General features: G+C 36.4%; 1 protein-coding gene across 6 annotated transcripts in view; it reads right to left on the reverse strand.

Moving 5' to 3' along the window:
• THADA (THADA armadillo repeat containing) overlaps positions 1–27357 on the reverse strand; it is a 357394-nt gene that overhangs the window by 290788 nt on the left and 39249 nt on the right. For 5 of the 6 annotated variants that reach the window (XM_064364033.1, XM_064364034.1, XM_064364037.1 and 2 more), the window contains exons 20-23: positions 27045–27181; positions 24501–24659; positions 22625–22782; positions 8695–8804 (exon numbers count right to left, since the gene is read on the reverse strand). In XM_064364033.1, the coding sequence (XP_064220103.1) occupies positions 8695–8804; positions 22625–22782; positions 24501–24659; positions 27045–27181 (564 nt within the window). The remainder of the gene's footprint in view (positions 1–8694; positions 8805–22624; positions 22783–24500; positions 24660–27044; positions 27182–27357) is intronic. The other variant, XM_064364035.1, reaches the window with a different exon arrangement.

The following is a 27357-nucleotide window of genomic DNA, read 5'->3' on the forward strand; positions in this document are numbered from 1 at the left end:
GACCGGTATTTCCAACTGTCTGCTATTTGCTAGGTAGCCACCCCACCACATCACCTGAAACTCAGCATGTTTAAAGCATTAGCTTCCCTTCCTCCCATCATGCCCTTCTTGTCTTGCTTTCCTTCATTATTGGCATTAATTATTCTTCTCATCTACTAGGACAGACAATTCAGTGAGTGGATCTTTGTCTTGGTCTTTAACATCTATCTTGTAAATTATTTGACTTACTTGTCTAATCCCAAAGATTAAAATGCTAGGTTGAAAGTTCCTCTAACAATAAGGTCCGTGGTTTACCAACATTGTTATCCTACATATAATGCCTACCTATCACAATTCCTTACAGAAAGCAATAATCAATAAACTTTTGTTGAACTGCTAATCTCTGAAACACTATGAAATTCCAGAAAAACATTTAGATTCTAGTGCTGGCTCAATCACCAACTACATGTGTGGCTATAGATTAATCACTTGATTTCTCAGTGCTTAAGAATGAATATCAAATTATAAAAATGCTTTGAAAATTCAATAAAAATTCCCTGGGTTATAAATAGAGAAGAAGATGACTCTAAAATACATAAATACCTAAAGTTCCTGATGAGAATGTCCCCAAAATGCCTTATCATGGTCTCATACAATCCTTAGTCCCTTGTTCAAGTCCTCATATCCCTCTCTTAGTTCCACAGAGTTAAATGTTTCCTATTTAGACTCTGGTAATTACGTCTAGGTTAACAGTAACTCTGGTCTACCATATCATATTCTCAATGGTCAAAGAGAGCTCAATCAAACACAGCATCTGGCACACAGTAGATGTTTAAGAAATCTTTTGTTGAATAATTAAATAAGGAGCAACTAGTGCTGGTGACAGCTGACACACATTAGTTATGCCTGAAGGTAGGCATAAAATTGACAAACCAAGTATAGAAAGGGGGGAGGTGGAACTGTAAGTCTTCTCAACGGTGAGGTCACTGTGCCTATAAAAAACAGAATACAGTTCTGACTATTCAATGAACCTTCTGTCTGCTCTCCGGCAAGGAACGATTTCTTTATAAGGAAGTGATTTCAAAACTTCAGGGTTGCTGGTGTTTATGATAATGAGGGAATTGAAAGGTAAAAATGAAACCATGCAACGTTCCTAAGAACAATGCAGCAAACCCTAGTTGTTTGTTTTGGTTCTTCATCACACAATCCAGGGGCTAGCAAGGATATAAAAAGAAAGATTCCGGGGTGAAACAGTCCTTGGTTCTTTCAGCCAACTCCATGTAGTCACCAACCACAGCCATGGGGAATTCCAAAGTCCTGCTTTTGTTAGTGAATACCTTTCCACTAAATAAGCAGACATCCTCTTTGTCTGAAGGCTTTTTTGTTTTATTTGACTATCTTGTCAAATTGATACAAAATATACAGTGTCTTTAGCCTGTCTACATTGTAAAATTGCAACTTTCTTAAAAGGGGTTCAAGGTTCATCATAAACAACTCAGTAACACAAAATGTTATTAATCTACAAAATATGGCCAGACACAGTGGGTCATGCTTGTAATCCCAATACTTTGGGAGGCCCAGGTAGGAGGATCTCTTGATCCCAGGAGTTGGAGACCAGTCTGGGCAACATGGCACAAGCCCATCTCTACAAAAAATTTAAAAAAAAATACAACAAAATTAGGTGGGCATGGTGGTGCACACCTGTAATCCCAACTATTTAGGAAGCTGAGGTGAGAGGACTGCTTGAGCCCAGGAGGTTGAGGCTGCAATGAGCCAATATCACACCACTGTGCTCCAGCCTAGGCAAAACAGCAAGACCCTATCTAAAATATTTAAACATACACACACACACACACACACACACACACACACACACACACACACACATAAAACAACAAAAACAGTTCACCAGTTCTCAAGGAAGCTTACTAAAGATGTATCCAGCTTCCCTCAGTCTTTCATACCCGAAATCCTGACATTCCCAATCAGAAACTAGAAAGCAGAACTGTATGGAGAGTAGAAATTCTTAGAGGGAGAGAGGGAGGGAAGAAAGGATGCAGGGAGGGAGGAAGGGAAGGAAGGAGGGAGGCAGGGAGGGAGGGAGGGAGGGAGGAAAGGATGGAAGGAGGGAGGCAGGGAGGGAGGGAGGGAAGGAGGGAGGCAGGGAGTGAGGGAGGGAGGGAGGAAGGAAGGACGGACGGACAAACAAAAAACAGGTGGGGAGGGCCGAGCATGGTGGCTCATGCCTGTAATTCCAGCACTTTGGGAGGCAGAGGCAGGTGGATCACCTGAGGTCAGGAGATCAAGGCCAGCCTGGCCAACACGGCAAAATCCTGTCTCTACAAAAACACACAAAAAAAATTAGCCAGCCATGGTGGTATGCTCTTGTAATCCCAGCTACTTGGGAGGCTAAGGTGGGAGAATCACTTGAACCCTGGAGGCAGAGACTGCAGTGAGCCAAGACTGCACCACTGCATTCCAGCCAGGGCAACAGAGCAAGACTCTACCTCAAAAAAAAAAAAGTTAGGGAGTTTTGTTGTCGTCGTTTCTGTGCTAAGTGCTAAGTGCTATGGCCTAAGCCCCTACTAAAAGTAACAGAAATGAACAGGCCAGGCTATAGCTGGTATTTTCAGGCCTTTGCATTGTCTTGAGCAGATCACTGAAGCAAATTATTGTTCCATAAACAGATTACTCCAACTTCTATCCACAGAGCTATCTCACTCCTACTGGGTAAGTATTCTAAGATAAGCATAAAACCCGCAGACTGAAATCAAATTACCTAAGCTGTATACCCAACTAATTGGTCATTAGACTATTTTGTACCAATAAATCCAATTCCCTGACTACAAAGTGGCTTTCCAATGGCTTCAACTATCCAACTACATGTAGCAGCACAGAGCTATTTTTAACTTATATAAGTATTGTTAACTGAGAAATGTCACCTTCATTTCCTCAAACTCTTTCAGTATGATTATTTTTTATAACTTAGAGTATTTCCCAATCGCTAATTATTCCATAAGCTAAATTCCCTACTCCATTCAATCTTTGGTCAAGTATTATATTTATTATTTCAAGGTTCATGTTTATTATTTCAATGAAACTAAACACTAACAAATGTGTGCAGGAAGGTTGTGTGCATGTACGTTTTAAAAAGGGAACATAACCCTGAAGCACGAGGAAACTTTAAGCCTGAAAAATGATTTGCCCAAATGAAATCCTGTTAGAAAGCTACATATCAAGAGAATCCATCTTAACCTCCCTCATCACTATTATATATTATTGAGGCTTACTGCAGGCTAAAACATTAGGGGGCTATTTTGAAGACTTAGCTGCAGGCACAGGCGATAATAACAATGACCAAATATAAATTGAATTACCAATCAGAGGGCCACGGGAAAAGGGCAACATATAGTGGATTAAAAGAAGTGGTTGGAAGATGTACCAGATAGTTGGTTCTCTCAATTATTTAATATAATCATTCCCTAAGATCTAGGAGAAAAAAATAACATTAAAAATAATTCTAAAACTTTACTTAAAAAGCTGGCATAGAGGTTATTCACTGAGAACAAAGTACCTCTGCTACTGTGTCTAAATGACAAAGTGTTATTATGAAAACTTTAAATGAGTGTTCAAATATTAAGAAAAATGGTAATATCTGACTCAACTACTACAGTAGGCTTGAAAATGAAAATAAAAATGCAGAAGTCACTAACAAATCACAAACCAAAGACACAAAGACAGAATTTATACATCAAGACAGTCTAGTTTTCTCCAAATTCTTTTAATCCATAACAGAAATGGGAAATTAAAAGGATTTTCTCTCTACAAAGAACATGACTCCCAGGGTGGCTCATCCCTTAGTTATTCTTTATTTAATTATTATTCATATTTCCAATAAAATTCATAGGACACTCAGTGAGAAGTAAAACACATTTGCCAATTGAAATGTAAATAAAAGTTTAGGTTGGGCTTGGTGGCTCATACCTGTAATCCCAGCACTTTGGGAGGCCAAGGTGGGGATATTGCTTGAGCCCAGGAGTTTGAGACCAGACTGAGCAACATGGCAAAATCTCATTCTCCACAAAAAGTACAAAAATTAGCCGGGCGTGGTGGCAGGCACCTCTAAGTCCCAGCTACTTGGGAGGCTGAGACAGGAAGATTGCTTGAACCCAGGAGGCAGAGGTTGCAATGAGCCAAGATTGTCCTACTGCACTCCAGCCTGGGCAACAGAGAGAGATTCTGTCTCAAATAAATAAACTATATTAAAAATAAAGTTTACATGAAATTGTATATTCTTTCATCTAAAGTTGAGAAACTTTTCCCCCAAATCTTACATATTATATTCGGCATTTATTTCTTGCTTAACTGCATATTCTTTAGAGACTTGGTCTTTCATTCTCCTGAAAGGTAGAATAAATTATTTTTGCACTGTTATATTTAAATTGCTTATTAAAAGTTTTCTGTTGAATTTGAATCATAGCAGCTATAATTAACTGACGAAAGTTTAAATATATATTTAAATGATTTCTCTCCACTGTAATTGTTGATGTCCATGAGTCAGTACTAGTATTTTATGACAAAAACTGCCAAATGTCCCAATTTAATTTTTTCAGGCCAATAATGTGAAAATGATTATAATTACTGCAATAAATAGATTAAGCTACATTTCAACAACTAAAGCAATTTGATTATTTGAAGAGTAAGACAACATCAAGCACTCACAAATCTCCCTTCTAGATTTAGAATTATAATCAATGATTTTTGTCCCCTTATAGTTAAGTTTATAACTTATAGTTGGACAAATGAAAGTTAGATTCCCAATTTAACATCCTAGTTTAGAATTCTGTTCATTTTCATTGGAACAACTACTTCAAATAAGATCATAGAAAGGAAACAAGCAAATATGAACGTCACCAGAAACTTGAATTTAGAGTTTTATGACATTAATAAACTTAACCATGCCAATCAAATGCTTAGACAAGTAATCATGCACAGGCAAGCAATTATATTTTTTTAAGGAGAATATGAATATTTCACTTACTTCTAAATAGAAAGTACTATATAAGAAAATCAGATTATAGAAAATTAATACACTATTTGTGTGTTATGTGTGTTGCAAGTGTTGCTTACAAAAGATTCCCAGAAAATATAATAACATCTCCATTCCTATTTATTCTTAGATGATTGTTTAATAGTGCAGCCAGTTTACATTTGAAGACATTTTGCATAATCCTATTGAAAACCTATTCAAACAATGTGGCTCATGTTTAACTCTTCAGTTATGTATCCATTAATCATCTTTAAGTGCTTCCTTCCTTACCACAGCTGTAGTTCAAGAGGTGGCCAGCAGTTGGCCTCCATTTCTGCGGATTTTCATGAATGCCCGGATTTCTCTTTGCAAACTTTTTAAATGTTGTATGCCTAAACAACTTTTTCATAACTTAAGAGCTTATAAAATGCTTTCAAAAGGACTCCAAAAGAAACAAATTTTCTTTTAAAAATAAAAACCAAACAAAAGGAAGCCACACACACTGTTAAGATGTTCTCTGCAAAACATTCTGTTCAGCAGATTTGAAATGTCTCTAAAGGGATCAAGAACTACTTGGTTTGAAAGCAACAGTTGAGAACTCATAAAAGGATAGCCAACAGTAACAGCCATGAGAAAATCTTTTAAGTAGATAAGGATGGTTAAGATGCCAGGCATTGGGCCTTCCCTAGTCTCCCCACTCCTTTTATTTGGAATGCCTTCAACTGTACCATTCAACCACAGTTGTTCAAAAGCCTCTGTCCTTAGTCCTCTGTTCTTTTTTCCTTTCATGCTCTCCCACAAAGACTGCAATCTTACTATGATATTTTTTGGAGACAATTCACAAATCTACATCTCTGTTTCTGTTACATCACCCAAACTAATCTTCTAACAGCTAACTGAAATATTTCCACCAGGGTATGCCATCATTATCTCATACTCAAGACATAAAAACCAAAAAAACTTGTTCATCTTTATCAAACCATTCCCTCTCTCAACTTCCTTGGTTTTGTTAACCCAAATCAATCTCATTTGTCTGGTGACCATGACTCAGAATCACAGAAGCAACCATGAACACTTCCTGGTAACCTCCACTACTCACATTCAGTTGGTTCATGTGGCAGATGGCATTTTTCAAAGATAGCCACCACAGTATCTCCTATGTACATATACTTCTACAATATGATCTTGCCACTTTGCCATCAAAAGGTGGGCTGAATCCAGGCTGGCCCTAAGATGCACTTATAATTAAAGGAATGTGACTAAAGCAATGCAATGAGATTTCCAAGGCTAGGTCAGAAAAGATCATACAGCTTCTGGTTGGTTCTCTTGTAATACTCCCTCTGGGGGAAGCATGCTGCCATATAAGAATTTTAACCCCAAGACTACCATGCTAGGATGAGAGGCTACATGTAGTCCCAACTGGCCCAGTCTTCTAGATAGTCCCACCAAGGTACCACAAATGCGAGTGAAGCTGTCTTAGATCCCTTGTGACCAGTTCATCTGCCAGCTGAATGCCACCAATTGAACTCAATAAATACGCTAAGGAGAAGAATCACCCAGCTGAGCCCTGCCCAAATTCTTCAGATACAAAATCATAAATGTAATAAAATGTGTCCATAGCTTTCCTTCTAAGTATACAATACATCATGGGAGGAGTTGTTACTACCCATGTGGGGCCAAAAGTTAACTAAAACCCCACCTTTGTCTCTATTCCCAGAGCCATCACCGAAGAGGAAGCCCTCATCACCTCAGATCTACTTTGTTATAACTGATTCCAGGCTCTCCTTATTATAATCTGTCATTACAATCTATCTAACCTAAAATTTCCAACCAAAAAACTACTTTTATATGCCAACCCAACAACCAACATCAATCTCACATTTTACATTTGTGGGAAATTCTATATTGCAAAGCGGTCTTCATAAGTATCTCTTTTATTTGATTCATACAACAAAACCCAGAGATCTGTCAATAAGGCAAATAATCTCTTATTTAAAGATGAAGAGATCAAAGGTTAGGGAGGTTAATTTTTGTACAATCTCACTGCCAATAAATGGAATGAATATACACAGAACTAAGAGCCTAAGTCACAGATGACTGCTATTCCTCCATTCTATGATGCTGCCTATGAGCTATTTCAGAGCAAAAATATTTGATGTCTCTCTCCATCCCTGCTACAGTAAAACTATTTCCAAGATACTCTATAATTTGGCCTCGACCTATCAACTTGCTTGGTATTTCATACTAACCCCACCACTACAGGAAGGTTGGCTTATTTATTCACCTAACAATAAACCATGCCAATTCTAGCCTCTGAACATTTACTCACAATATTTCCTTCTTTCAACTCATACATTAGCACAAATTCCACCTCCTCCCTGAAGCCCTACCAGCCTATCCCCATTGCTTTCTCTCTCTGCTATTCCTATATGATTTATAAATTTCATCCATAATTTAGCAGTTTTATCTTGTTCAAGTGTGTTGGTGTTACTTCCAGGCTGGTATTCAGTCAACACACATCCATACATAGAGGCTGGGTGTGGTATAGAGCCAGTGTTGGTTCTGACCAGTCAGTGCTCACAACATACCTTTTGTTAAATATTTTGAATTTCATCTCTACTTATTTCTGAATCTAAACCATAAGATCTTTAATAAGAGGAACTTCATCTTATAAAAAAGCATTTCATCATCCAAACCAAGCACAGTACTAAGCACACAGCTGGTATTCATATATTCTTGTTAAATGATTTAATGGGAGTGCAGCGTGTTGTGTTTTGAGGAAAAAAAATGTTCGTAAGTCATGTCTACACTGCAAACAAAAAGTTGAAAAGATAAAATATTTTCAAGATAGGCAGGTTTAATGTCAGAGACTTTTTTTTAAAGTATCATTTAAAGACATTCTGTGCAGCCCATAACTGCCAAAATGTTTTATAAATGTTCTTACCAGGCATGTGAAAAAAAAAAGTTTCAAAGATATTCAAGGAATAGATGTCTTAACAGCCCAAAATAAAATGTTTGCTGAGGCTACAAGGCTGGCAGAACTCTGCCTCATTTCAAAAAGTTTCCAGGCAATGGAAATGTTTTCCTGGAAAATACTACCTTTTATTTAGAGAACACTTGCCATGAACACTTAGTCATTAAGTAATTTAAGGTTTCCTCACAAGCTCTTTGGAGGAAATCTATTATATGAATGAATGAAATTATCTGTAACTATAATGTCAAAAAATACATTTGGTTAAATATATGAAATCTAAGTAATTTTCCAGGTAAAAGGGAAAAAAAATCTTTTCTATTTTTTAGTCTACTTACTGTTCTTTTAAACTTTTCTGTAAGAAAAATTTATGAAGAAAAAAATAAAATCCTTAAGTGTGTCTCTAATACAAACCCCCAAAATTACAAGGCTTATTTTATTCCAAACACCAAGTAATTTTCAAACAGACAAAACATTAATTTCAATGAAAAAAAAAAAAAACCAGTAATTTCAAGCTATTTTTAGCAAAATCTTTGAGTTTGCTTCAAATCACCTTTCAATGAGAGAATAACTCAGTTTAGACATTTCAATCAAGTTTTGTAGTCAACCAAGTCTTATTCTTTTAAACATCAAAAGCCACAACTAAATTCTACTCCAAGCACATGCTTCGTACATTAGTCTTTTTAAAATATAGACAAAAGGATATTTGTTTTACCTGTTAAGTACTTCAGTGAGTTTCACAAAACCAGTATAAGCCAGTTCAAATGCTCCTCTGTGCCTGGACTGCAAAAGGTTTTGTTTAAAGTAATCTCCTATTTCTTTTACCTTAAAAAAAAAAAGCAAAAACAAATGTTCAATTTATGTTTACATTTGCAAATGTATTTATATCAGTAATATTTTTTAGAATCCAGGTCTAGGGCTCCATACATTTAGCACTTACCATGTGATTGAACATGTTTTAAGCATTTTTTCTTTTTTGAGACGGAGTTTCGCTCTGTGGTCCAGGCTGGAGTACAGTGGCGCAGTCTCGGCTCACTACAATCTCTGCCTCCAGGGTTCAAGCAATTCTCCTGCCTCCGTCTCTCAACTAGCTAGCTGGGATTACCGGCGCCCACCACCATGCCTGGCTAATTTTTATATTTTTAGTAGAGATGGGGTTTCACCATGTTGGCCAGGCTGGTGTCGAACTCCTGACCTCAGGTGATTCACCCGCCTCGGCCTCCCAAAGTGCTGGGATTACATCTATGAGCCACTGCACCTGGCCGTTTTACGCTTTTTTTTTTTTTTTTTTGAGACAGAGTCTCACTCTGTCTCCCAAGCTGGAGTACAGTGGTACGATCTCGGTTCACTGCAACCTCTGCCTCCCGAGTTCAAGCAATTCTCATGCCTCATCCTCTCGAGTAGCTGGGACTATAGGCACTTGCCACCACACCGGCTAATTTTCTGTATTTTTAATAGAGACGGGGTTTCACCGTGTTAGCCAGGATTGTCTCGATCTCCTGTCTTTGTGATCCACCTGCCTCGGACTCTCAAAGTGCTGGGATTACAGATGTGAGCCACTGCATGCCCTGCCTTTTTTTTTTTTGAGAAAGAGTCTCGCTCTTGTGGCCCAGACTGGAGTGCAATGATACAATCCTGGCTCATCACAACCTCTACCTTCCAGGTTCAAGCTATTCTCCTGCCTCAGCCTCCAGAGTAGCTGGAATTACAGGCATGTGCCACCACGCCTGGCTAATTTTTTTGTACTTTTAATAAAGACAGGGTTTTTCCATGTTGTTCAGGCTGATCTCAAACTCCCGACCTCAGGTGATCCGCCTGCCTTGACCTCCCAAAGTGCTGGGATTACAGGCATAAGCCACTGCGCCTGGCTTTTTTTTTTTTTTTTTTTAACAATAGCTCCTCTAATCCTCACAATAATTCCATGAAATAAGTACTATCATTATCTCTACTTCACAATGGGAAAACTGAGGCCCAGAAAGGCTAAGAAACTTATCCAAGGTTACACGGCAAGAAAGCATTGGAACCAGAACATGAAGCCAGGCAGTCTGGCTCCAGAGTTGACCATCTTTAACTGCTCCACTAGAACCACCTTCCTATGTCATCTTCACAAATGTCAGTGTGTTTTCTGTTACAGCGCATAACATTCAACTCCAACAGAAAATCACATAAAGCGACAACACGCACACACATAGGTCTAGGTGAAATAATTACCTTTTTATCTTTTTAAAAATTTTCTTTTTTATTGTGGTAAAATATATGTAATATTTATCACTGTAACCCTTTTCAAGTGTACAGTTAAGTGGCATAAGTACATTCACACTTTTGTACAATCATCACCATCATATATTTATAAAACTTCTCATCTTCCCAAAAGGAAACTCCATACCCATTAAGAAATAACCCGTATTACCTTTCAGAGACATAAAATTGTTCATGACAATGCAGGACATGGTACAAAGGACCTCCGGAAAAATTACTAGGCTTCACTACAAGACAGAACCATGGAATTTGCCAGAATGTCACCCAATGGCTTTCCTACATGCTGTCTTTCTCCACAGATGATTAGACAAATAAGAAATATGACCTTTTGGTTGTTCTTGTTTTTTGTTTGTTTGCTTTTTGGTTTTTGTTTGACAGGATCTGGTCTTGCTTTATCACTCAGGCTGGAGTGCAGTGGTGCAATCATAGCTCACTGTAACCTCAAACTCCTAGGCTCAAGCAATCCCCTCACCTCAGCTTCCTGAGTAGCCAGGACTCTAAGTGTGTCACCACACCCACCTAATTTTTAAATTTTTTGTAGAGACAGGGTCTTACTATGTTGCCTAGCCATTAAGTCCAGTGGCTATTCACAGGTGTAATCATTGCGCATTTCAGTCTCCAACTCCTGGGCTCAATGAGTCCTTCTGCATCAGTCTCTCGAGTAGCTATAACTATAGGCATGTACCAGTGTGGCTGGCCAGATTATTTGTTTTGAAGAAAACATAACTGACAATTCATTGTTGACTAAGGTTTTGAATAGAATTAACTTTAAGCTGATTGGGCTATAAAAGCCCATCAGATTTGGTGACTACTGTCTTCTAAAAATCAAGATTTTATATAAAACTCAGGATCAAAGCTGTAATCAGCTATTTCTTGATCCACATCTCCTCAACAGATCACAGGATGGTAAAAGACAAGCTGTCTCAAGATATCTCAGATATGCTTACCTAGAAACACCTTGTACCTCAGCATAGGGACTCGATTAGTATTCTGTACACAGTAGAGAAGATAAACAGTAGAATAGTTAACCATGTAATTATGGGCAAGTATCTAAGTTTCCTCATCCATAAACTAGGGATAATACCAGCATTTAGCACATAGGTTGTATTAAAATGAGTAATAAACTGAAAAGCTCAGAACAGGCCCATAACCTATAATCCAATTCAGTTCAATATGAGCTGTGACTAGGATTCTAAATAGAGCAAAAATAAAGATGTAATCCACACTCAAAGTACATCTGATTATAAAGACATACTAAGTGATAACACGTGGAGAAACAAGAATCAGATAAAAGACTAACAAAGAACCAAAAAAGCAGTATATCATGAATTTTTTTAAATTTCTAACTCTTTAGCGTCCCAAAGAGTGACAGGTCATGTTCTTCAGCTAGTTTTCCTATAACGATCTGATGACACTCTTCATCTTAATATCTTTTAAAGACCATATACTACTAGTTGTCAAGATCCACAGTCAGGTAAGCCTTATTTTATCTTCAATATGGTAAGTTCAGGGCATAGTTTGAATAGAATTATCAAAGCTTAAATCCGAATTAAACCCATAAAATAGGGCTGAAGCCCAATAATCCTATAAAATAAATAGCTCATGATAGCCAGCTTAAAAAAAATAATACTAATACAAAATAAGAACTAGAACAGCAATTAGCTTATTTGTAACGGCCATCATTTCAATTATTACAGAAACAAAAGATTTCTAAGAAAGTACTTAAAGTCACAGAAAATTAAAACAGAAAGTCAATGAGATGAGGTTTCTCTAACTTCCTAAATTTTTTCCCCAAAATGTTGCAGATATTAAAACATCCTTCAGGAAAACATAAATTTTGTCATTACTGACAAAGTGTTTCTCTGGATTTACAACAGTTCACAATTTACTCCTTAGGAAAAGCTCAGCTTTTCATTGCTTCCTTTATTCAAACTCCCTTCGAAGGGGTCTAAAACAAAAAGCATATAATAAAAATCAAAGACCTCAGAAGTATGATCAGTAGGTGGTTTTCTCAAGGATGAACCTCAACCATAGGTATTCCCGACACAGAAAACAGAATGACAGTCTAAGGACAAAACTGACATGCAGACAGTTTTTCATCTCATTTTACACTTAATAACTTCCCAATAAACCCACATAGGTAATACCTAGGCTTATTTTTTTTCCTTTCAAAGACAATATAAAATTCCTCTTAGACAACAGTATTTCTTTAGCACCATGTAAAATGCTTAGCAGCTTAATGCTGTGGTAGACAGAAAAGACGAAAACAAGATGCCTGTCCTCAGTAGAGGCTTTTAGTTCACTTCGGCAAAGAAAACCAATATGCTGTCTGGTACCCATTAGAAGCATAAGTTCCAAAAAAATGGAAGATCCTTCTGCACTGGAATAACGAGAAAAGGCTTCACATCCAGACCTTGAACAGGTTATTACAGTACTTGGTGGACCAAAATGAAAGAGGGTAATTAACATGAGAAGAGGCTGGGAGACCAGAATGACTATACAAACATTAAATAAGTATGTGCTAGCTACCTGACAGATACTTTGCTAGGTCTTTTTATATCAAAGAATGAGCATACACAGACAAGTGTAAGTAAACATGGCTGAATGACCTAGAAGTTTCATGCTAGAAAACAGTAAGGACAAGGCTACATGGTAGAGATGAATCCAATTACAAATGAGTAGTGGGCTTAGCAGTGTGGTCTATGAGCAGCTGAACAGAGAAGAAAGGCCAAGTTGACAGCCTCCCAATGGATAATCAGACTATGGGAAACGGATTTAACTCAAACCACTTACAAAATTAGTAACAATAAAATCAGAAAAATAGAATTTGAAATTTTGATTTTTAAAATGAAAAAGTCCTCTGAAAATTTCAACCCAATTGCCTATTCCATACCATTGAGTTTCTATTTAAAGTTCACAGAAAGTTTTCTTTTTGGGCAATGTCTGTACAAATTAATATTTTAGAATTAACTATTAATTTTTTATTTTTTTATTATTTTTTTATTTTCTTAACTATTAATTTTTACTGCATTTCTTTCTAGTCCTTTTTTTTCCCAATGAAATTCAACATCTACTCACAATTTTTTTTAAAAACCTCTTAGCAAACTTGGAAGAGAAAAAAACTTCCTTAACATCATAAAGAATACCTATAAATATCCAACAGGCAAACATCATAGACAACAGTGTAGTTTGTTGTTGTTGTTGTTGTTGTTTTTAAATCCTCTTTAAAATCAGGAATAAGATAAGGATTCCTACTGTCACAACTTCTACTGAATTCTATTCTGGAGCCACTATCCAGCACACTAAAACAAGAAGAAATGAGAAGTGTAAAAAATATGAAAGAGGCCAGGTGCGGTAGCTCACTCCTGTAATCCTAGCACTTTAGGAGGCTGGGGATGGTGGATTGCCTGAGCTCAGGAGTTAGAGACCAACCTGGGCAACATGGTGAAACACCCATCTCTACTAAAATACAAAAAATTAGCTGATAGTGGCGGTGTGCCCCTGTAGTCCCAGCTACTCAGGAGGCTGAGGCAAGAGAAATGCTTGAGCCCGGGAGGCGGAGGTTGCAGTGACTTGACATAGCATCACTGAATTCCAGCCTGGGCAACAGAGCAAGACTCCATCTCCAAAATAAAAAATAAAAGCATATGCAAGTCAATACACATAATCCATCACATAACAGAACCAGTAACAAAAGCCACATGATTATCTCAATAGATGTAGAAAAGGCCTTTGATAAAATTCAACACCGCTTCATGCTAAAAACTCTCAATAAACTAGGTATTGATGGAACATATCTCAAAATAATGAGCTATTTATGACAAACCCACAGCCAATATCATACTAAATGGGCAAAAGCTGGAAGCATTCCCTTTGAAAACTGGCACAAGACAAGGATGCCCTCTATCATCACTCCTATTCAACATAGTATTAAAGTTCTGGCCAGAGCAATCAGGCAAGAGGAAGAAATAAAACCGTAAAAACCCTAGAAGAAAATCTAGGCAATACAATTCAGGACATAGACATGGGTAAAGACTTCATGACTAAAACACCAAAAGCAATGGCAACAAAAGATAAAATTGACAAATGGGATCTAATTAAAGAGTTTCTGCTCACCAAAAAAAACTATAATCAGAGTGAACAGGCAACCTACAAAATGAGAAAAAATGTTTGCAATCTATCCATCTGACAAAGGTCTAATATCCAGAATCTACAAGGAAATCAAACAAATTTACAAGGAAAAAGACCCCATCAAAAAGTGGGTGAAGGATATGAACAGATACTTCTCAAAAGAAGACATTTATGCTGCCAACAAACATATGAAAAAAAGCTCATTATCACTGGTCATTAAAGAAATGCAAATCAAAATCACAATGAGATACCATCTTACGCCAGTAAGAATGATGAGTATTAAAAAGTCTGGAAACAACAGATGCTGGCAAGGATGCAGAGAAACAGAAACGCTTTTACACTGTTGGTGGGAGTATAAATTAGTACAACCATTGTGGAAAACAGTGTGGCGATTCCTCAAGGATCTAGAACCAGAAATATCATTTAACCCAGCAATCCCATTACTGGGTAATTAACCAAAGGATTATAAATCATTCTACTATAAAGACACACGCAAACGTATGTTTATTACAGCACTATTTACAACAGCAAAGACTTGGAACCAACCCAAATGCCCATCCACAATAGACTGGATAAAGAAAATGTGGTACATGTACACCATGTAATGCAGCCATAAAAATGAATGAGTTCATGTCCTTTGCAGGGACATGGGTAAGCTGGAAACTATCATCCTCAGCAAACTAACAGAGGAACAGAAAATCAAACACCACATGTTCTCACTCATAAGTGGGAGTTGAACAATGAGAACACATGGACACAGGGAGTGGAACATCACACACCAGGGCCTGTTGAGGGGTGGAAAGCAAGGGGAGGGAGAGCATTAGGACAAATATCTAATGCATGTGGGGCTTAAATCCTAGATGATGGTTTGATAGGTGCAGCAAACCACCATGGTACATGTGTACCTATGTAACAAACCTGCACATTCAGCACATGTATCCCAAAACTTAAAGTAAAATAAAAATTTTTTTAAAAAACTCTTACTGTTTACAGATGACATTATCGACATATAATCTACAAATAATCCACGAATTATTAAAAGAGTTTAGTAATATAGATGGATATAAGACAAATATTTAAAAAGCAGTTGTATTTTTATAGCCCAGCAAGATAAAGTTCAAAAATGTAATTTTTGTAAAGATGCATTTACAATAACATCAAAAATTAAACTGTACCTTGAAATAATTTAACAAAGACATGTAAACAATTTTATGGAGAGAGATTTTTTAAAGCATTTTTAAACATTCTTTTTCATAGACAAATGATTATCCGTATTTATGGAGTACGCAGTATGTTTCAATACATATAATAAATAGTTATCAGATCAGAGTAATTAGCTTATCCATTATTTCCAACATTTATCATTTCTTTGTGTTGGGAACATTCAACATCCTGCTTCTAGCTATTAGGAACTATTAATATATTTAATATTGCTAACTATAGTCATCCTATCAAAATAGAGCTTATTCTTCCTATCTAGCTGTAATTTTGTATCCTTTCACAACTCTACCTATCTTCCCCCTCTCAACTACTCTTCCTAGCCTCTAGTATCCTCTGTTCTACATTTTACTTCTTTGAGATCAACTTTTTTAAGTTCCACATGTATGAGAATATGCAGTGGTTTATTTTCTGTTCCTGGCTTATTTCACTTAACATAAGGTCCTTCAGTTCCATCCATGTAGCTGCAAATGACAGTATTTCATTCTTTATTATGCCTGAATAGTATTCCATTCTGTATATATACCACATTCCTTTATCCATTCATCTGTTGTTGGACACCCAGGTTGATTACATATCTTGTCTATTTTGAACATTGCTGCAATAAACATGGGATTGCAACACTACTCAATCATAGGGTTGCAGCACTCTATCTCTTCAATATACTGATTTCCTTTTCTTTGGATAAATGCCCAGTAGCGGGATTGCTTGATCACATGGTATTTCTACGTGCAGTTTTTTAAGGAATCTCCATACTGTTCTCCAAAGTAGCTATACTAGTTTACATTCGCACCAATAGTAAGAGTTCCCTTTTCTCCACATTCTTGCCATCATTTGTTATTTTTTGTCTTTTTGATAACAGCCATCCTAACTGGAATAAGATGATATCTCAATGTGGTTTTGATTTGCATTTCCCTGATTTGTGATGTTGAAAATTTTTTCATGTATTTGTTGATTTCCATGTTTTTGAGAAATGTCTGTTCAGATCGTTTGTCCATTTTTTTTGCTGAGATATTTGAGGTCTCTGGACATTCTGGACACTCTGGACACTAATCCTGTCAGATGAATAGTTTACCAATTTTTTCTCCCATTCTGGAGGTTGTCTTTTGGCTCTGTTAATTGTTTCCTTTGCTGTGCAGAAGGTTTTTAGTTTGACATAATCCCACTTCTTTATTTTTTTGTTGTCTATGCTTTTGAGGTCTTATTCATAAATATCTTTTCCCAGGCCAGGCGGTGGCTCATGCCTGTAATCCCAACACTTTGGGAGTCCAAGGCAGGCAAATCACCTGAGGTCAGGAGTTTGAGACCAGCCTGGCCAACATGGTGAAACCCCATCTCTACTAAAAAAAATATAAAAATTAGCCAGACAAGGTGGTGCATGCCTGTAATCCCAGCTTCTAGAGAGGCTGAGGCAAGAGAATCATTTGAACCTGGGAGGCAGAGGTTCGTTTGAACCTGAGACTGTGCCAATGCACAGTCTGGGTGACAGAGCAAGAATCCATCTCAGAAAAAAAAAAAGAAAGAAAGAAAAAACACCTATGTTTTCCCACATTAATGTCCTGAATAAATGCCACTATTCAAGTAGTTTTATAGTAGTCTTTACCATTTATTATTTTCAGTCTTACATTTAGGTCTTTTATCTATTTAGAGTTTTTTTTTTTTTTTTTTTTGAGACAGAGTCTCGCTCTGTCACTAGGCTGCAGTGCAGTGGTGTGATCTCGGCTCACTGCAACCTCCACACCCCGGGCTCAAGTGATTCTCCTGCCTCAGCCTCCCGAGTAGTTGGAACTATAAGTGTGCATCACTACGCCCAACTAATCTTTGTATTTTTAGTAGAGACAGGGTTTCACCGATTTGGCCAGGATGGTCTCTATCTCATGACCTCATGATCCACCTGCCTCAGACTCCCAAAGTGCTGGGATTACAGCTGAGAGCCACTGCACCTGGCCTATCCTTTTTGAGTTGATTTTTGTATAGAATGAGAGGTGGTGGTTTAGTTTTATCCTTCTGCATATGAAGAAAGCATACTCAGTTTTCCCAGCACCATTTATTGAAGAGACAGTCCTTTCCCCAATGAATGTTCTTGGAGCCTTTATCGAAAATCAGTTGGCTGTAGATACATTAATATCTGGGTTCTCTATTCTGTTCCGCTGGTCTAGGTGTCTGTTTTTATGCCAGTACCACACTTTTTTGTTGCTACAGGTTTGTAGTATATTTTGAAGTCTGGTAGCATGTTACCCCCAACAAAATAATTTTTAATTAACATACATCTCAGGATTTTTAGAAAGCAAATTAAGATCAAAATGCAAGAACAAGACACTGGTTTCTGTTCTTAAAATTAAAAAAACACAAATTTAAATTCTAATCACTTCTCTTTTTTAAATTAGGATACCCTGCTCCTTTTTATAAAAAGTATCTCTGGGAAATTAACATTATTTTATGGATTTACATGGTATAAATTTCCACAGGGGAAGAAGTTACATGCCATGTTTCCAGGCACCTAAAATTCACCAACAGTCTAATTAAGGGATCTAAACATTCACCTAAAGCATAAAACACACAAAAGACAAATATAAATATATTTTAAATATACTCTTTATCTAGAGAAGGTAAATTTTGAAATCTACTACTAATGCAAAGTAATTAAACACAGTTCTCTTATTTGTGAAATGGAGCTAACACTAGAACCTACTTCACAGGATTATTGTGAGAAATAAATAAGATTATGCATTTAAGTGTTTATCAGAGTACCTGGTAAAGAGTATCAAACAATAAATGTCCATTTTATTTTTATCTTATACTATAAAATAGTGAGACTTAATACCTAAGCCTTAATTTAAATTCTGACTTTAAGACACAGTAACTTCTAATTTCACTTTGGTTAAATGGGATGTTTTACAAAAGTTTACATTCCGGCAAAACAGTTAATGTTTTAAACTGTACCTTCTCTCTCCTACAGTGATTTCTTAATAATTTTTGGGATTTCTTCAATGCTCAAACACTGTTCTCTACATAACAACAAAGGTAATAATTTTCTACCACTCAGATATCATCTTACGAGAATGTTTAGTCTTTGCTTTCCAGCAAATTCTTAACTATGAGCATGTTAACTGTTGCCCTGTACTCTGACTTTTTAAAATGAATTTCTATCTGGTATCCCCTATTGCGTTTCTAAGCCCTTTAAGGTCACAGAAGCACATATTATGTACTTCTTTATTTTCCCAGGATATCCTTGTAGTAAGGCAGTCAATAAATAGGATGTGGTTACATGCACAACTTCATTTCAAAGCTTAAAAATTGGAACTTGCACTGAGTGCAATGCAATAAAATTACTTCTAATTTCAAAAAATTAAACTCTGGCAAAATAAAATATAAAAGGCAATTTCTTTAAGATTTGTGAATAAACATACACCCCATTTGTAGTCCATTACAGAAAATCTAAAATAACAACAAAAGACACTACTGAGGGAATATATCAATACAGTTAGCTCTGGGTATCATAAAAGTTACAACACAACCTAGCGTAGAATTTTCAGGTCAGGCATGGTAGCTCACACCTGTAATCTTAGCCCTTTGGGAGGCTGAGGTGGATCACTTTAGTCTAGGAGTTCAAAACCAGCCTGGCAACATGGTGAGATCCTATCTCTACAAAAAATATAAAAATTAGCCAGGCGCTGTAGCACATGCCTGTAGACCCAGCTACTTGGGAGGCTTAAGCCCAGGAGGTTAAGGCTGCAGTGAGTCGAAATTGAACCACTGCACTCTAGCCTGGGCGCCAAAGTAAAACTCTGCCTTGAAAAAAAAACTATAAAAGAATTTTTTAAAATAGCAATTTCTAGTAGTTGGCAATCTTACCCATGTGATTTCTGTGGCAAAGTACTTGGGGAGGGGAGAAAGCATGAATGAAAAAAAAAAATCTACCCAGTAGTTTCTTTTTAGGAATACAACAGAAATACATATAAACTTAAGTTCATATAGCACTCCAGGTAGAGGAAGCTATTTAAAAAAAAATCAGTAGGCACTGGGTATCAGATACCCCATGTAAAGAGAACCAACAAAATGTAACAAGCAAAAGCTCCACATCAGCAAAACATCAAGCTTGAAAACTCCACACACATCAACTAGTCAGGAAGTTGTGAGATAAGGTTGTCTGTGCTGCTTACTCTTGAAGGGTCTCCACTTACATCCCTCAAAGTTAATTTTATCTCTGCCTCTTGCACAGCGACGCTATGAAGGAACCTTTCATTATGTGATTACAGTGGAAATCAGACATGCCTCTGAATGAACACATTTTCCTCCTGGAGAAACTGGTGAGAGCACATTGCTTCACAAGTGCTCTAGAGAAATCAATCATTTGAGAAAAAGTTCAGTAGCAAGTCATCTTACTGTCCTGTTGCTCGTGAAAGTTTACCTGCGTATAGGAAATAGGGAAATTTAAATTTATAGAAAAATTAAATGAGCAGCTCAGAACAAAGGCAGCACTGTGCCATGTCAGAACACAGCCTGGCAAGGAAAAGAATTGGGTTCCTGTCCCAGAGCTGCCACAAACCAGCTTTGCAATCTTGGGCAAACCAGGTGACGTCCAGGGTTCAGCTTCCTCTTATCCAAGAGAGCTGGATAGTATCATCTCTATGATCCTTCCAGTTCTAATGGTTTGTGACTATGTCACTAAAAACTCGGAATTATAAACAAGCACCATTTCTTCTCCCCACACAGCAACAAAAAACCTCAAATTGTAATCTCCCTACCTATTATATACTCCTATATGGGGGATTTAAGTGGCCACCCCTTCAATAAGGGGCTGTAAAATCAGGATGGTCTTAAAGGGACTGTCATCTACATTCAAGTCTTCAAATTTCAAAACAGAACAGAATAGAGTTATATTTTAGACTGTATGGAATGGCTTCCTTCATTCAATGAGAGAAAAGTAGATCACAGTTATTACTTCGAAGAATAAGAAATCCAAGTTCCACATTCTCCCCTAGAACTAGGGTTGCATTCTGCCTGCAAGTCACTTCACTGCCTCCATGTATCCTGGTCTGTGGCAGTCACATTCACCTAAGGTTTGACTTTTAAATTCACAGTTTTGCCACTAGGCACAGTAGATCTAGCTTTGCCAGGGCAACTATGCCCTTGGAAGGGTGTACCTCAGGTGTGGCCCAGCCAGTCCAATGCAAATGACATTCTTCTCTGTCATTTACATTTTTAACTCTTGAAGGTTTTAAGCACATGCAAGTATATTTAATTATTAATTTAAAGGAATTTCATGGGACAAAATGTTATGTTTGAAAGCAGGAATCCTCCAGTAATGTAAATAACACTAATTTGATGACTTTGGATTTTTATTGACTCCTAAACTGAGGTATTTCTTTAGCTAAAGTCAGCAAGATGAATAATCAAGTTTTCCACAAACGGTGGGGTTTCAATGTTAGAACACTGCTATCACATGTACATTTCATCGCTTATATATTTCATCGCTCATTCAGTCATTAGTTTCTTCTCACACCTACGTATGTGAGGTTATCATGTGAATGGCAACATGGAAAAATGACTGGACCTCATTAGAATGAAAACTAATCTTTTACAGAAAGACAGGGTCTTATTTTTTATTCAAGCAGTCATTGGAAAAATTCTTTGGTTTATAAGAGCCTTTTTGTGATAATTATTATTTTGTTTTGATTACAAACATCTCTTTTATTTTACATCAATTCCCAATTTTAACATGGTTACCGCACATAAATTAAATACTTAAGATTTGGGTGCTATGCAAAAGGTGTCAAGGCAAAATAATGTTCATACGAAACTTTCAGGTCTTTCTCAGTTAAAGTAAAAGCAAAATACATTACCCTTAATTTGTTTTTTAAACACTACCCAACAAACCCAAAAAACTAAATGTTTTAACTTGTCCTTGGAAAGAGAAGTTGGGAAATCAAAGGCCTCCAGCACATGTTTACTTCTTAGCAAGATGGTGCGCATCGGTGAAGTAATCATTAATCATAGCTGGATTCCTCAGCAAAGATGTTGGCATTGGCACTATAGCCAGTCACCAGCAATGACTGCAAGTAACTCTAGGACACTAACGCCTATTTGATTTGGAAGAGAATAAGGAACATAATGATGCCTGAAGTGTACTGTGTGCCTTTGCCTTTCTTCATCTTAGGGCCTTGCAACATCACAAGTCCAGCTGTTAACCAGATGCATGCAACATAAGCCACAGAGTGTGAGAAAAAAAAGTATCAACATTATTTCCATGGAACTAGTCATGTCATTACTCCAGAAATAATCAACATTAGCATACTACAATATTTGTTTTGTTCTTGAATTGTAATACCCTAGGGAAAAAGTTGTCTTTATTTTTAAAAAGTTAAAAATGAAAGTACATGTTATATATCTTTGCTGAAAAATGGTGGGAAATGGATTTGTCAAAACCATATGGAAAGGAAGAGGGAATCAATTAAAAACAGAAATCTAATAAATCTAAAATATTTCCAAATGAAATGCTTGTGGTAAGCTAATTTCTTGTAAACACTGCACTCAAGTCACTTGAACAGTCCCAGATGGTGAACTAACTCTGTGGTCTTAAAACAAAAGTTAGCCAAAAAAATCAAGAGAATACAACTTTATTATCAACCCAGTGGGAAACACGAGATCCATAATCAACCAACATGTTACTTTTTTTCTTTACAAAATTTAAGAGATTTGTGGAGTTTTAATAAATAGACCATTTTAGCTAAAGTTTACGTTTGTGTATGTGAAATGGAGAAATAAAAATTAAAGTGATAATACTACAGTTAAAAGTGAGGTAAAATCTACAGTTATTTATACACCTTAGAAAAATATTTTCAAAAATGCCACAGTTTTGAAATGTATTATAAAGTCTAACATTCTAAATTACCATGAACTTTCTTCAGTTGACATTTGTATGATTTTATTCAAGAAAAATTTTAAACCTTTTTTTAAAGTTGGATTATAAAAGAAAGTTTGTGATTTATGGGTTGACCAGAAATTATACATGGTGGAATAAACATCTGCCTTACCTGCTCTACCGTCAATAATCCATCAGAAGATTCTGGCACAGACCGCATGGGCAGAAGCTGGCACAACATGCCTAAAAGTAAAGCAACTTCCTTCATACTTCTCCAACAACATACCAGCACCATCTGAGCAGTTACATCACATGTTTTCTCTTCTTTACCTTAAACATAAAAACACAACTATTGCAACCTTGATTACTCATATCCCAGATTTCTAAAAACAAGCTTATTCATAATTTCCCCAAGAATAATCTGCTTGAACAAACCAATTTGTCAAATGTTGTATTTATTCAGGAGAAAGAAAGCTAACATTTGTCAGGCATGTGTTATGAGAAGAAATCACGCTAAGTTTTTTTTTTTTTCTTTTTTTGGAGACAGGGTCTTACTCTGTCACCCAGGCTGGGGTACAGTAGCACGCTCACGGCTCTCTGCAGCCTTGACCTCCCAGGCTCGTGCAATCCTTCCACCTCAGCCTCCCTAGTAGCTGGGACTACAAGTGTGTACCAGCACACCAAGTTAATTTTTGTATTTTTTTGTAGAGACAGGGTTTCATCATGTCACCCCAGCTGGTCTCAAACTCCTGGACTAAAGCGATCCTCCCACCCGGGCCTCCCACAGTGCTGGGATTATAGACATAAGCCACCATGCCAGGCCCAGTATTTTTTTTAATTTATTATTTTCAAATTAAATTTTAAAATAAAACACAGTATTGTTCCAAAACTTAAGTTTAATCTTTGGAAATCAGTAAAACAAACTCTGCCTCTCTGTCATAAAGTATGATACGGATGACTATAATACACACCTTATTTATTTTGGGAGGATGTCTGTTGCAATTGTAAAGGAGTAGAATAGAACTTTTAAAATCAAAGGAAAATACAAATTATCTTTCAAAATATATTTAATTCCCATGGCCAATAAGCTATAATTAGCCTTACTTACTCTCTTGCTCTAGTTTTAGGAATATTTTGGAACTGATATTTTTTTTAAATCCAAGATGGACTATTATATTAAACAAAAGAGCAGGCTGACAAAATGATACTTACAGTGTAATCTCATTTGTGTTTTTATTTAAAAAGCCCAATGCATTAAATGGATAAGTATACATACACATAAATATATTGAGTAACTATGAAAGAATATATTGCACTAAAGAAGGAAGATGTGGAATTGGAGAGGAAATTAAGAGGAATTTAATTGTTTTTAATTCATATTTACCTCTGTTGCTTGAAACTATTACAACAGGCATTATATTTATGTTATTTTGTGTAATTTAAAAATTTAAGTGTGGAGAATTTTTTGTATAACAATATCCCCACCTAGTGGAGAATGTAGAACATGTAATACATCACTAAGAAATTAGTGCTTCAAACGACTTTTTGCAGCACTGTAGAAAATTCAATAACTAACGAACAAACAAGATATAAGAACTCGAATTCTTGAGGCTTGATACAACAAAGCAGCTCACATTTTACTAATAAGGTTTGTTTCCTTTAAAAGGCTGCTTGGCTTTAAGAACTCCCACAGCAGACAATAATTTTAGAACCACAGTGCTAGGAGAAGTTCATTGCTGCCCAAACCCAGGTTCATCGTACAGCACTGCTCTTACATCACCTGGGCTGTCAGGGCAGGTTTTATCATTCAAAGGCTTTTTGTTCTAACAGCTTGTATGCTGCACAGCGGCACCTAATATTTTGGTAAAAGTCTTATAAATGCATTCCTAAACCCAAGTCTTTCCCAAAACCAAATTTTTAAAAAGCTTTATTTTCTAGAAATGTTCTGCATAGATTTGCAACCTTTAATTTACTACATAAAAAGGGCATTCTGTACATTTTACTTGTTACTTAAACATGAATTACAGTATCAATTTTATACAAGTTACCTTTGATTTCTGTAGAAGTATCAATATTCAGCACACTGGCATTCAAGTCCTCCATATCAAAGTTATTACATTCTTTCAATATTTTGGCTTGGTTAAAATAATCATTAGTATCTCGTGGCTGAATCTCATTCAGAATCATCTGTAAGCGGTTTGCTGACTCTGAGGGAAAGAAACGAGAGTTCACGAAACCCCAGTAACACATCAGATGCCAAATTTCCCTTAGGGATACTTGCCCTCAAAAAAATCTACAATTTTCAATACTTGATAATCAGCTCTATTAGAAGGGACTCACAAGGTGGATAACATGAAAATTATTTATAGTTTTCATGATGCTTGAGTGTATTTTTAAAACATGGCAATTTAGACTGAAATATAACCAAAAAAAAAATCCAAATGAAACTGTCCACAGGACGAAGGCTGCTATGTCATCTACCTGCTTTTCTTAGTGTTGTCCAAATATCTCAAATATGGTGCTCAATAATGTCAAAGAAGTGAAATAAACTTCAATAAGTTTAGTTTTAAGAGGCTATTTATGAAGAAAAAATGAAGCAGGCAACAGAAAAATAGAAAAAAAAATCAATATTTGATTTAAAAAATAAATAATAAAAAATAGAAAAGAGGTTATTTCCCTATCTATAATACAAGTTATCAAAGTTAAAGATAGGTAAAAAGACATTTTTAAAAACCCATCAACAACAAAAACAATCTTTCATAAGACAGGAATATCATAAAGACTCCACAGCTTTGAAACACATTATGTAATATACTGCTTTCTAATTATGATTTATAGTCTTCATAATTACATTAAGCTTCATTTTTATTCCCTAAGCACTCACTGGATTAGGAAATATAAGCTCCCTGAATGCAACACTTTGTTCGTTACTGAGTGGCCAGTGCCTGTGGCAGAAACTGGCTCACAGCAGAGGTTCAGGAACATGAGTTGAAGGAATGAATGGATGGCTAGGTAATAAGGAGTTAGCCAGGCTCAGATATTCAAAACTAGCCATGAGTAATCATCTGAAATCAATCAACGAATCAAAGAACTGCTATTTATCAGACACCTCTTATTTTTACTTATATTTAGGTACTATGGGAAATACAAACACTCAAATTACTATCATGATGATTCAATCAACATCTTATGTTCCTTCCTGGAATTTTGCCAAAAATAAATTTTAACAGCCATAAAAAAGTAACACTGGCCCCAAAAGAAACCATGCAAAAAAACAAGAAAAGATCAGAGAATAAATCTGTAAGAATCCTATCCATTCAATTTTACAGCTTTTAGGGGAGACTTTTCTCAAGAAATTTAGAATGCATGGCAGATAACAAAGGGAAGAAGCAGCAAAAATGAAGACAACCAGAGGTAATAAAGCAGGCAGAATGCAGGAAAAGTCTGTGGGCCAAAGACAGTTTTTGAGACCAACTGATATCTTAAAATTCTTCACTAATAAAGGTAATGTTAGTATCCTCTGCAGGATCTACTCAGTAGGTTAACAGAAATATTCAAGGTTTCTCATCCAGAATATATGAGTACTTCGCTGACCCAAATATTAGCTATACGACTGCATGTTCCTTATTCTTATGCACTGCTCAAGCAGAAAATCCAAAGCGTCAAAATTTGGTATTTAAGGCCAGCACAGCGGCTCGCACCTGTAATCTCAGTGCTTTGGGAGACCAAGGCAGAAGGATTGCTTGAGGTCAGGAGTTCAAGAGCAGCCTGTGCAACACAGGAAGATCCCATCTCTACCAAAAAAATATTAATTAAATAAAATAATCAGGCTACATAAGTGTGTCTTGGTATCATGAACCATCACCAAACTTCTAACTCATTTTTAGGAAGGAACAAAAACCTAATATTCTCAATCCAAAACACATAACTCCACATTACCTTAATTACCAGCCCAAGATATTCAGTGTATTGTATACTGCATGTTTATGATACACTCAGTTTTTCTAATACAAGCCTCTCATTTGCACTCTACATTTACAAACTTTATTTCAACACCAAATGTAAATTTATTTTATGATTTTTCTGTATATAAAGAGGGACAATCCATTTTAGTACAGGTTAAATATCACTTACCTGAAATGCGTGGGACCAAAAATGTTTTGAATTTCAGATGTTTTTGGATATTGGAATATGTGCATGGCTGAGCATCCCTAATCTGAAAATCCAAAATCTAGATGCTCGAATAAGCATTTCTTTTGCGCAGCCCACTGGTGTTCAAAAAGTTTCCAATTCTGAAGCATTTCGTATTTCCAACTTTCTGATTTGGGGATGCTCAACTTATATAGTATCATATAACTCAAGTTACCCTGGGGTAGGAGGTACCTTGCTCATCCCCTGGTTTGAGGTTTTTTTTGCTATCTTTTAATAGTTAAAACTATTGCTAAAAAGCAGAAATACCACAAATAATAATTTTTATTATTTTCTCTGCAATTTAGCTTTTATATCTCCACAAAGAGGTAATTAGGAAAAAAAAAAAGAAAGACATAATAATCAAACCACAGCACTCTAGACTGTCTTCTTCGTTTGCTGACCTGAATCAGTGTCCATTGGGATGAGACCTTCAGGCGATGAGCTCTGAATGACTGGAGACACCACAGCAGAAAGCCTGTAGGACATCAAAAGGAGCCTCTCTACCACAGGTTTCCACTCGCTCACCAACTGCAGGCTGCTGCAACAAGGACGTTAGGGAAATTTATACTAAAAGCAAAAAATCAGATTTTAAAAATGGAAATTATTAGATAAAAGGAGTTGAATTTGTGTTTCAAAACTGTGCAATATACAAAATATGTGAGACATAAAAACATATACAGATACGTAAGTTTTTAAATCTGATTTTCAATTTTA

Source organism: Aotus nancymaae, unplaced genomic scaffold (genome assembly GCF_030222135.1).
Source record: "Aotus nancymaae isolate 86718 unplaced genomic scaffold, 86718_ANA_hifiasm-v0.15.2.pri h1tg000057l, whole genome shotgun sequence".
NCBI classification, from domain to species: domain Eukaryota; kingdom Metazoa; phylum Chordata; class Mammalia; order Primates; family Aotidae; genus Aotus; species Aotus nancymaae.